The sequence below is a fragment of the Lathamus discolor genome, chromosome 19, assembly GCF_037157495.1.
Source record: "Lathamus discolor isolate bLatDis1 chromosome 19, bLatDis1.hap1, whole genome shotgun sequence".
In the NCBI taxonomy this organism is placed as follows: Eukaryota; Metazoa; Chordata; class Aves; order Psittaciformes; family Psittacidae; genus Lathamus; species Lathamus discolor.
Genome location: NC_088902.1, coordinates 5,337,991 through 5,350,035, shown reverse-complemented (window position 1 = coordinate 5,350,035; position 12,045 = coordinate 5,337,991). Strand labels below are relative to the sequence as shown.

The window sequence follows — 12,045 nt, the reverse complement described above, 5'->3', positions numbered from 1 at the left end:
ACTGTACCATATTCCCCAGAGTCTTAGTGCTGAAAGAAAAAGAACACCCAAAGAAAATCCAGAATCAGAGGAGTTCCAGGCCACCAGCAACAGGGACTGGGGGCCTGTGTGAGGACCCTTGCGCCTTGCTCTGTATCCAGCTCCAGCCTTTGGATGCTGTCCCTCTGTAGCCTTTCCAGCCAGGACAGCGTGGCCCAGCACAGTGTGGGGTGCAGTGAGGCACAGAGGAGCTCCCAGCACCTCCCAGGCTCCAGGGAGGCTCTGCCAGTGTCTGGATTTCTCTGGATCCCCATCTCCATAGCAACCGAGCACCTTGGAGGCACTGATGGGGATTGCTGCACAACAGCCTCTGAAACACAGCGAGGGCATGAGCCGCGTCCTGGGATTGAGGAGCTGAGGCAGAGTCACACTGAGCTTCTCCAGGCACACGTCCATGGGCTCTGGCAGAGCTGGGGATGCTCTTCAGTGCCTCACCTCTCGTGACACCACCTAGGACCATCAGAGAATCACAGTTAGGCTTGGAAAGGACCCCAAGGTCATCCAGTTCCAATCCCCATCTCTCTTCCTTTCTTCATTCCCATTAGCTGATAAAGGACATTGCAAACGGGATGGATTCCTTGAACCTGTTTTATTTCCCTCAGAAACACATCTACTGTTGAGAAAAGATCTTGTTTCCAAGATGTTTCATGACAAACCAGGTGGCACGAAGGGACAGGCCAAGGGGAATGGCTTGAACCTGCCAGAGGGAAAACTGAGATGAGCTCTTAGGCAGAAGCTCTTCCCTGTGAGGGTGCTGAGGCAGAACTTGCCACCCAGCAGGGGAAAGGACAAGGCTACCGCAAGGAATTGCCATGCTAAGAAGGGCTGGACCAGTGCGGGGCCAGTCACAGCAGTAACAGAAACACCAGAGCGGAGGGGGCTGCTCCAAGGGGGGATTTTCCTCTCTTCCCAACTCCCCTCCTCAGGCAAAGCAGAAGCCACAGCACCACCTCCTGGTGATCTGCAGCACTGCAGCAGCCCCTGCTCCGCCAGCAAGGGGGAACGGGCCAGAACGGCCCTTGGGGGACAGAATCACAGAACCCCAGCCTGGTTTGGGTTGAAGGGACCTCAAAGCTCCTCCAGCTCCAACCCCTGCCCCGGGCAGGGACCCCTTCCACTGGAGCAGCTTGCTCCAAGCCCCTGTGTCCAACCTGGCCTTGAGCACTGCCAGGGATGGGGCAGCCACAGCTTCTCTGGGCACCCTGTGCCAGCGCCTCAGCACCCTCACAGGGAACAGCTTCTGCCTAAGAGCTCAGCTCAGGCTCCCCTCGGGCAGGTTCAAGCCATTCCCCTTGGCCTGTCCCTACAGGCCCTTGTCCCAAGCCCCTCTCCAGGTTCCCTGCAGCCCCTTTAGGCTCTGGGGGCTCCCTGCAGGGTCGGGCTCCCCAGGAGCGCTGTCTCACACCCCGCTAAGGCGGGCGGAGAGCTCCGGCCCAGGGCGCGCCTCGCTCAGCACCACAACCGGATGAACGACACCAGCGCTCGCGGAACCCCCACATCGCCTCCTCCCTGCACGGGAGCCGCTCCTCACCGCAGGACGCGCACCCCGGCGGGGACAGCCCCAGCGCAGCGCCCTCCTCTCGGCCCGGGGCCGCGCGGTCCCGGTGCACGGAACTAGGCCGCGCCGCGAGGGTGACCGGGGGGGGGGGGGGGGGGGAAATGAGCACCGCGCATGCGCAGGCTGCCTAGTCCCGCCCTCTGCCCCCATTGGCCTGCTGGGGGTCGCGCTCAGCCAATCGCGCGGGCGGGAAGGCGGGTGGAGGGCGGCGGGGTCTGCCAAGATGGAGGAGTACGCGCGCGAGCCCTGGTGAGCGGGGCTCGGTTGTGGGGGTGAAACCCGGGGTTAACGGGAACCGGGCACGGGAGGTACCGGGATGGGAGCGGGGGGAGGCCTCCCTGCCGGCGGGGGCACGTGGGGTGTGCAGTGCGGCTGCGTGACCTTGGTGCGGCTCCCCTGAGGCACCGGCCGGGCCCGCGGCCTGCGCCCCGGAGGCCGCGCCGGTACCGGGCCCGGCGGAGCCTGGCTGAGGGGGGGAAGCACCGGGGGGGCTGCTCGGCCGCGGCTCGGCCTCACGGTGCCTCCCTCGGTGCGGTGGGGTTGGACCCGGCCGCGTTCCGGCTGTGTCCGGAGTAACGATGCGGCGTAAAGCGCTTGGTGTGGTAATAAAGCGTCCCAACGGGTAAGAAACCGTTCCAACGGGCAGTAAAACGTACCAACGGGCAGTCAGCCGTCCCAACGGGAAATAAACCATCCCAACGGGTAATAAACTGTCCCAACGGGCAGTAAAACATATCAACGGGCAGTAAACCATCCCAACGGATAACAAACCGTCATAACGGGAAATAAACCCTCCCAACGGAAAATAAACCGTCCCAACGGGAAATAAACCATTCCAACGGGCAATAAACCGTCCCAACGGGAGGGGAGCCTTGGGAGCGGCCCCTCAGCTCCACTGAGACACTCTGCAGGGCTCCCCATAACACCACCTCCCCCCAGCACAGAGCGGGGCCCTGAGCCAGGTGAATGCTCTGTACCGGTTGCTGTGAGCTCCCCCCTCTCATACCCCCCGCACACGGTGGTCATTGCCCCACTCTCTCTGTGCCCCCCCCCCCCCCCTTGCCCGTGCTGAAGGTGCTGCTCTGGACCAGCTGTAGCCGGTGCTGTGCGCTGGGCGAGGCCCGCAGGGGAGGCAGGGGCTTGGTGCTGAGGGGGGGAGCACGGATGAAGCGTGGCTGAGCTATGGGCAGCCCCGGCCTGGCCGCTGGGATGAGCTGGTTGTGGCTGCTCCCTGGTGGGAGCAGAGCCCTGGCTGCGGTGTTCCTCACCTCTGGGCAGTCTCGGCTGCCACGGGGAAGAGGAACGAGTGTGGAGCCAGGCTGAGAGAGCTGGGCTGGGGCAGCCTGGAGAAGAGAAGGCTCCTGAAGGGGAGACCTGAGAGCAGCTCCAGTGCCTAAAGGGGCTGCAGGAAACCTGGAGAGGGGCTTGGGACAAGGGCCTGTAGGGACAGGCCAAGGGGAATGGCTTGAACCTGCCCGAGGGGAGACTGAGCTGAGCTCTTAGGCAGAAGCTGTTCCCTGTGAGGGTGCTGAGGCGCTGGCACAGGGTGCCCAGAGAAGCTGTGGCTGCCCCATCCCTGGCAGTGCTCAAGGCCAGGTTGGACACAGGGGCTTGGAGCAAGCTGCTCCAGTGGAAGGGGTCCCTGCCCGTGGCAGGGGTTGGAGCTGGAGGAGCTTTAAGGTCTCTTCCAACCCAAAGCAGGCTGGGATTCTATGAATCCAACCTTACCTTGCATGCAGCAGCAGGCACGTGGTTTCTTTCCTGTGAGGGTTGCCCTTAAAGTCAGGGAAACATCAGTGACATTAAACTTGTATGTAAGTGATAGATAACAGTGGAATAATCTCTTTTATTCTCTTCCAACTCTTTCCCCCCCTGGGCTCCGGTGCTGGTGGACTGTGGGTGCTTAGTGCCAGCTCTGGGATGCACATGGAATGGTTGGGGTGGTATCAGAGAGGTTTCCTCATTGAAAAGCTGCTCCTGAGGGTGCTGGAGGGAGTTTCAAGGGAAAAGGAAGAACCCCAGAGCAAGCAGGTAATGAGCTTGACATTGAAGCAGGGCTAAAGAGAGGCAAGTGTGTGATTGGGGTCTGATTAATGAAGCTCCTGTAAAGAACAGTCATTGCTCAACTGGGATTCTCTGACCTTGTGGGCAAAGGGAGGCCACTTTCCATAATCCATTTGGATTTCCAGAAGGCCTTTACCAAGTGCTCTGTCAGCAGGTTAATGAAGGGGAGCTTGTGAGGAGATGTTTTATTCATAACAGAGCAGATCACAATCAGGAGATGGGGAGAAGAACAAACCATCATCACAACAGCCCTGAGAAGAAAGGCTTCGGTTGCTTTTCATCTTGGCATCTCTGCCAACAGAATGTGCCTGGAACCTCTTCCTCATCATTAAAAGTAGAGGGAGAAGGAAAGTAAAAGAGGGGAGAAATGTGAAAACAGGGGAAAGGGAAGGAAAATGTGATTTGGGGCTAGAGAATTGAGTTGAAGCTGGAGGGGATTTGTGGGGAGCTGAGATGAAAGCCTTGGTGCAGGCAGGGTGACAGGGGAGGAGGGGGATGTGTGAAGGGATAACGTGTGATCCTTCTCCTGTGTTCCAAATCCGTGTGGGGCTGGGCTGCTGCTGTCACTGGTGGCACTGGGGGAGGGTGCTGGTGCTTCAGAGCAACCAAGTGATGCCAAAGCAAAGCAAGTGACTGATGCCAAGAGGGCATTTCCCTTCCTTTGGAGGGGGTGCAGAGGTGATGATGCTCTGCTTGCTGTGAGGGAGAGGTTCAGGGGTAGGTGATGGAGTGAGGAGAGGCTGTGCTGGGGGCTGCAGGTCTGAGATATTGATCTCAGGAGGAAATAAAACACTTCATGACAAAATGTAGTGACAGGACAAGGGGGGTGGCTTCAAGCTGAGAGAGGGGGGTTTACATTAGATACCAGCATAGAGTCACAGCATCCCAGCGTAGTTTGTGTTGGAAGGGAGCTTAAAGCTCACCCAGTTCCAACCCCTGCCACAGGCAGGGACCCCTTCCACTGGAGCAGCTTGCTCCAAGCCCCTGTGTCCAACCTGGCCTTGAGCACTGCCAGGGATGGGGCAGCCACAGCTTCTCTGGGCACCCTGTGCCAGCGCCTCAGCACCCTCCCAGGGAAGAGCTTCTGCCTAAGAGCTCATCTCAGTCCACCTCCTAAATCCCGCAGTGCTGGGCTTTGCTCTCAGCTTCTGATGGAAGATGAAGGCAATACAATGACCTTGTTGTATTTGGATGTCACCAGCAGTGGTGACAGTGAAGAGCAGGTTGGTGCTCACCTAGTTTAGGAGTCCAGGTTAGTGGTGGGGAGTTACAAAGCTCTAGTGTTTGGTTTGAACCCCAAATTAAAGCTCATCTCACTGGTGTTCAAAGGGTTTGCTGTCAGCAGCATGCTGTTTGTTGTGATGGGAACCATTTGATGCTCTGTGTTGTTGGAGTCACTTCAACCTCCAGCAGGGGCTGTGTTTCCTTTGAATGCACTTCAAAGAGCCAGGATGCAGCAGGAAAAACCTTTTCAGTTGAACAGAAGATGCCTTTGAAGTCTCATTTAACGAAGCAGAGCTCAGGAGGAGCCTGAGCAGTGGAGGTGCTTTGAGAACTGAGCCTGCTTGAATTTACCACTGCAGTTTCCTGTGAGAGCAGTCAATGTCAAGCTCTTTACACTCCCTAAGTAGGACAGGGCTGGAATTCTGCAGCGGTTTTCCATGCTGGAAACATGTCTCCCTGTCCTGTGTGAGGAGCTGAGCTGGAGCTGACACTGACGCTCCAGGGAGGTGGCTTCTTGGGCTCTCCCCAAAGGTCGAGTTTGTTTTCCTATGGGATTTATGACTTGCTGGCTGGGAGGCCATGCAGCTGGCAGGCTGGGCTGGCACCCCAGTGCAGGGGCAGTGCCTCCTGTACAGCTTCTTGCACCATTTCTCATGATGTAATTTAGTGTCTTCATCCTTCTCTCTCTAGTCCCTGGAGGATAGTGGATGACTGCGGAGGTGCTTTCACCATGGGAGCCATCGGAGGTGGCATCTTCCAGGCTATCAAGGGCTTCAGGAATTCTCCAGTGGTAAGCCAAGTCATTGCAGAGCCTGCTCAGAGTGCAGCTGCTTGTTGCCTCTGCCCAGCAGCAGGGAATCTGCTCAGCTGAAGGTACAGAGGAGAAATCCCTGGGAGTGGGATTGCTTAAAACCCACGTGTAATTAATCCAGATCTGAGGAACTGCTCAGGGTCCACATGGGTCCTTCATCTTTCCGGGTACAGGGACTAAATCTTCACAGAATCCCAGCCTGGTTTGGGTTGACCTTAAAGCTCATCCAGTTCCAAACCCCTGCCATGGGCAGGAACCCCTTCCATTAGAGGAGCTTGCTCCAAGCCCCTTTGTCCAACCTGGCCTTGAGCACTGCCAGGGATTGGGCAGCCACAGCTTCTCTGGGCAGCCCATTCCACTGTCCCACCACCCTCATAATGAAGAGCTGCTTCCCAATATCTCATCCAACTCTTTCCTCTTCCAGTTGGAAGCTGTTTCTCCTCATCCCATCCCTACAGGCCCTTGTCCCAAGCCCCTCTCCAGGTTTCTTGCAGCCCCTTTAGGCACTGGAGCTGCTCTCAGGTCTCCCCTTCAGGAGCCTTCTCTTCTCCAGGCTGCCCCAGCCCAGCTCTCTCAGCCTGGCTCCACAGCAGAGCTGCTCCAGTTCTCCACCTGACCAGCAAGAATGACTGAATTTGGGACAACCAGTGAGCCTACAGATGCCAGCTGAGCACATTGCTCCTGCTCTGTGGGCATCTGAAATAGGGTTGAGGTGATTGTACTGGAATAGACAATGGAAACGTGACATGCCAACGTGTGGTTTTCCTCTAACACAGCCTGTAGTGCTCTTTCTCTGGGTGGGTTTCCCTGTTGTCCATGGGCAGAGTCTCCTCCCTATGGTTACCTGCACCAGATGCTGCTGTTGGCTCCACTGGTGTGCAAAGTGTGTCAAGTGACCCAGCACCAGATAGGAACAAAGGAATGATGCACCTGGAAAATAAACAGGCTTCTCTTGCTGAACATTAAATGTCCTCTTCAACCCCTGCAGGCCACTCAAACACACTTTGATCTCAAAGTGGTTCAGGCCTGGTGCTGTAATTCCTTTCTGTACTTAGCAGGGATTCATAAGGCTGTGATAAGTACTAAAGTGCGTGGAAAATGTGTTTTCTGTCAGCTCCTGCTCACAGCTGCCCTGGACATAGGTTGGGCTGGTGGCAGCTTTATGCTGTACTCGGTCAGATGGGCTGTGAGGCTTCATTCTTGTTGTAACTGTTGTTTCTCTTTTTCTGTAGGGTGTGAACCACCGGCTGCGGGGCAGCTTGACAGCAATTAAAACAAGAGCTCCACAGCTGGGAGGTGAGTGATTGAGAAGCTCAATTTAGAAGCTGAATTGCTTCTCTTGGCTGCTGAGATGAGGACTAAATCACTGCAGAATCCCAGCCTGGTTTGGGTTGAAGGGACCTTAAAGCTCCTCCAGCTCCAACTCCTGCCACGGGCAGGGACCCCTTCCACTGGAGCAGCTTGCTCCAAGCCCCTGTGTCCAACCTGGCCTTGAGCGCTGCCAGGGATGGGGCAGCCACAGCTTCTCTGGGCACCCTATCCAGTAGCCTCATAATGAAGAACTTCCCCTAATATCTCATCCAACTCTTCCCTCTTCCAGTTGGAAGCTGTTTCTCCTCATCCCATCCTTACAGGCCCTTGTCCCAAGCCCCTCTCCAGGTTTCCTGCAGCCCCTTTAGGCACTGGAGCTGCTCTCAGGTCTCCCCTTCAGGAGCCTTCTCTTCTCCAGGCTGCCCCAGCCCAGCTCTCTCAGCCTGGCTCCAGAGCAGAGCTGCTCCAGCCCTCGCAGCAGCTCCATGGCCTCCTCTGGCCTCACTCCAACAGCCCCACGTCCCCTTGTGCTGCTGCCCCAGAGCTGGATCAGGGCTGCAGGGTGGGGGGGGTGTCTCTCCAGAGCACAGCAGAGGGGCAGGATCCCCTGTATAAACTCCGTGTGTGTATTATGATGTGTGACCTCTTAAATAACGTGTAATGTAGCGTGCGTTGCCTGCTGAGATGTGAACTTGTCTCAGTGCTGCTTTTACCCCGCGTTTGGCTCTTTGCTGGGATGTTTCCGTGTCCCATCCAGCGCTGGGGCGGCGCCACCTCTTGGTGATGTGCCTGCAGCAGAGTTGGCTTCTCTGCTTTCCCTAAAGTGGCGCTTGTGTTGTTTCTCACAGGGAGCTTTGCTGTCTGGGGAGGCCTCTTCTCCATGATTGACTGCAGTATGGTCAGAATGAGAGGGAAGGAGGATCCCTGGAATTCCATCACCAGCGGAGCCCTGACTGGAGCCATATTAGCTGCAAGAAGTAAGGAATTGAGCCTATGGGTTGAGAAACCTCTGTATTACAAATGTTCTCCTCAATGTAGTGAAGTACCTGTGATCCCCAAACTGGAATTTCCTTTCTCAGAGGACTGGAAAGATAATCGGAGGCTTTTGTCCTGTGCTCAGGGAAGCAACAAGTAGGGAAACGTCATCCAGTTCCTTTGTTTCTGTGGAGGGGGAGGGTTGCTCAGTCATGATCCTTTTACTGGTGATGCCAGTGAGGCTTCGTGGATGCAAAATGACTGCTTCTGAGTCTGCTTCTGGGAGAGAGAATAACTGCAGCAAGAGTTAAATGTGCAAAGGGGACTCAAAAGTGATGTTTTGTGCTTTTGATTTTTAGACGGCCCCGTTGCCATGGTGGGATCTGCTGCCATGGGAGGAATTCTGCTGGCTTTAATCGAAGGAGCTGGAATTCTCTTGACAAGATTTGCTTCCACACAGTTTGCAAACGGTGAGGAGCCCCCAGGACGCGCTGTCACTGTCACAAAGCTGTTGTAGCACAGCCTTTAGCAACGTACCCCTGCCCCTCGCTGCTCTGACCACAGGGTCCATCTACTCCACTGGTTGGGAAGGCTGTAGGAAGTCAGGGGGGAGGCGTTTGGATGAGGCTCATCCATGCCTTCCCTCTGGGTGGCTGGAGGCTGAAAGCGGGGGTATCCCAGCTGCCCGTGTCCCCTGCCCTGTCCCTGGTGCAGCCACACGGGCTGAGGGTGTTGGCAGCAGCAGTGCTGCACTCCGCAGTGGGTGACACAACCAGGCTTGAAGGAGCAGCAAGCAGCAGGCTGTGGGCAGAGGAGTGGTTCTGGCAGGTGCCTGTGGTCTGCGTGCAAGGGTGCCTGGAACCCCGGGTTAAAGGAGGTGATAGGGGTCAGCAGATGGAGACAGAGGAGAGATTCCCAGGAGTTAGTGGTGGTTTTTCAGTAACCTGCTTCCAACCCAACGTCCCTGTGTGTTTTCCCTGAGGAAAACACAAGCTGCGGGTTCAGTTGGCCGAGGTGGAACCTGTTTGTGTCAATACTCCCTGTGTAAAATACTTCACCCTCTGTCCCCCACTTTACTCTGGGAGGAATGCAGCCAAACCCCCTGGTGTTGGGAGGGCGAGGAGCAAGCCACTATTTCCTAAGGGGCTTCTTGGCCCACGCTGGTTCCCTGCTGCCCTTTGTTCAGGCTAAACTATTACAATTTCTTCTCTGACTACAAAGACCTTTTGAAGGTCTGGAGCAGGAGTTTTCACCTGTGAGGCACAGCTTATCTAAACCCAGCACATAGCCCGCTTATTGCTTCCCTGCAGCAGCACGGCCGTGAGCAGCCTCAGGAAGGCGATTGGTTCCGTTTCTGGCTCGCTTTGTTGGTGGGCGAGTTTCTGTGGGGCAGCCTTCGTGGATGGTGACGTTCAGCTTGAGGGTGACAAGGAAGAGGGTTCCAGCTGCTTTACAGCGCTGGAAGTGTTTCCCTGCCTGCTCCAGTTTATTTCCCTGTTAGTAAAGGAGGTGAAAGTCCAGTCCTGAAGCTCTTAAGCGTAGAACCTCAGCCTGGTTTGGGTTGGAAGGGACCTTAAAGCTCCTCCAGCTCCAACCCCTGCCACGGGCAGGGACCCCTTCCACTGGAGCAGCTTGCTCCAAGCCCCTGTGTCCAACCTGGCCTTGAGCACTGCCAGGGATGGGGCAGCCACAGCTTCTCTGGGCACCCTGTGCCAGCGCCTCAGCACCCTCACAGGGAAGAGCTTCTGCCTAAGAGCTCAGCTCAGTCTCCCCTCGGGCAGGTTCAAGCCATTCCCCTTGGCCTGTCCCTACAGGCCCTTGTCCCAAGCCCCTCTCCAGGTTTCCTGCAGCCCCTTTAGGCACTGGACCTGCTCTCAGGTCTCCCCTTCAGGAGCCTTCTCCTCAGAGCTCTTCTCTCCAGGTGACCCAGCCCAGCTCTCTGGAGCTGTCAGTTGCACAAAGCAGTTTGAATGAAAACAAACCCAAATGTTATTGGCTCCATCGGTTTGCAATGGGATGTTTCTGGACACAGCCACTGCGAAGCTGCTCCCAGCTGTGAGGGGAGAGCATCTCCTGGCTTTACCGTTAACTCTTTGCCTTTTCCCCTCTTGCCTTGTCACAGGCCCCCAGTTCTCAGACGATCCCTCCCAGCTGCCGCCCGCTCCCTCGCCCTCCCCCTTTGGCGACTACAGGCAGTACCAGTGATCCTCCTCAGCTCCGGTTCTCCTCGGCTCTCACTTCCAGCACTGGCAGCCCCAGCTGTGCTACGTCTTCCCACCAGTGGTCATCTCTGACACAAACCATGCCAAGAGGAACCTTCAGCACTTCTTGGTGTCGAGCCACGCAGGAGAACTTGTAGAAGAGGACAGGTCTATTTATTCGTGATAGGTTCCATTGCTGTCATGTTAATGAGTGTCTGGTAGAATACACGGAGGGTTCAGACAAGGACCAAGTGGAGTCTTGTCATCCTTTGGACACAGACTGCAGTGGAAGCCTCTGGAGTCTTCCCTGGGATGTGGCTCTGAGCACCCGCGTTGAGCACAGCTGGAATTGAGCCTCTTCCCCACCGGATTTAGGTCGCTACCCGTTTATCAGCTTAAGGAAAAGAGTTTTATCTACACCCAGTTTTCCATTCCTAAAGTGAGTATTAGCAGGAGAGTGCACAAGTTAGTGAAAATTCCTTCCAGCAACACGTATTCCGGTGCTGTTCTGTGTTTTCCACACTGCTCCCAGCCCCGGCTCTGCAGCTGAAGCCGAATCTGCCTTTTGTGGATCCGCCTCCCTTTAAACCCTGAGGCTCTGAGCCTCTGTTAGCAGGAGGTGGCAGCAAACTAATCCTGCTCCTGTGCTGCTGCTTCCTGGGGCCCCTGGGACCGTGCAGTGAGCCCTGCTCAGAACACACGCAGGGCTGTGGGGCCAGAGCTGCCCTTGGTGCCCTCAGACCCAGTCCTGAGCACAGTTAAACCATCTGCTTTCCAGTTTGGAGGCACGGTCCCTCTGCCAGCAGGTACCCAATGAGACCCAGTGGGGTCTGCTGTTAGTGCTGGCCTTGCTGGAGTAGCTGTGCTCCAAAAGACCTGGCTCATGGCACCTGAGCAGCGTCGTGGTGTTTCCTCTGCCCTACAGGGAGCTTGATCTCTGCTCTCTATCAGGGAACCAAGGCAGGCCCTTGTGGTAGGAGGAGAGGGTGGAGGTAACCCAGAAGCAGTTCAGTAATGGCTGCCAAAGGGCTGAACTGGGATTGTACAAAGCGTAAGTGCAAATCCTGCCCCTCTCCTGTGTCCACCATCCTGGAAAAGGGACAGTTTCCTGTTCCCACCCCCCTGACCATGCTAAAACTGCTCCAGGATTCCCAGCGGTTGAGTCTCTGGTACATTCCAGGTTCATAGAGCTGCTGTTGGGGTGGAACAGACACACACAGTGTGTGGCTGTGTCTTGGCTTTGCCACTGACCTGGCTCCTAAAGGCAGATTTCCTGCTCCGTGGCACTCCAGCGCTCCTGGCTCCAGCTGAGACCCCACTGTGAGTCTCGCAGAGGATTGCACCCTGCCCCGTCAGCTCCAGAGCATCCCCCGTGCGTCCCTCCCTGTGTGCCAGTCACCACGTGGATGCCTCCGTGTGCAGGGTCAGTGTTCAGATCCCGCAGCTCCTGCTCTCATGCCATGGAGCTGTCTTAGGGCTGCACTGGAGGGGAACTGTAGGCAAACGGCTCTTACCCTCAGCTCTCCCATGAGGATGTGCAGTGGCCAGTCCCTCACATGGGCTTCTGCGTGACAAGAAGCCTCCGATTTTGGGTCTCCTTCATCCCCCACCCACAGCATCCTTTCTGATCCCAGGAGTCCCATTAAAGCCATTCCCCTTGGCCTGTCCCTACAGGCCCTTGTCCCAAGCCCCTCTCCAGGTTCCCTGCAGCCCCTTCAGGCACTGGAGCTGCTCTCAGGTCTCCCCTTCAGGAGCCTTCTCTTCTCCAGGCTGCCCCAGCCCAGCTCTCTCAGCCTGGCTCCAGAGCAGAGCTGCTCCAGCCCTCGCAGCATCCCCATGGCCTCCTCTGCCCTCGCTCCAGC

The 12,045-nt window shown here is 56.7% G+C and overlaps 1 protein-coding gene across 1 annotated transcript; it reads left to right on the top strand.

Moving 5' to 3' along the window:
- The first annotated feature begins 1,782 nt into the window (after positions 1 to 1,782).
- Positions 1,783 to 10,430, top strand: TIMM17A (translocase of inner mitochondrial membrane 17A). Its single transcript, XM_065698715.1, has 6 exons — positions 1,783 to 1,846; positions 5,576 to 5,675; positions 6,929 to 6,992; positions 7,856 to 7,984; positions 8,342 to 8,452; positions 10,105 to 10,430. Exons 1-6 carry the CDS (start codon positions 1,821 to 1,823, stop codon positions 10,185 to 10,187), a joined length of 513 nt encoding a protein of 170 aa, XP_065554787.1. The 5' UTR covers positions 1,783 to 1,820; the 3' UTR covers positions 10,188 to 10,430.
- Positions 10,431 to 12,045: the final 1,615 nt, after the last annotated feature.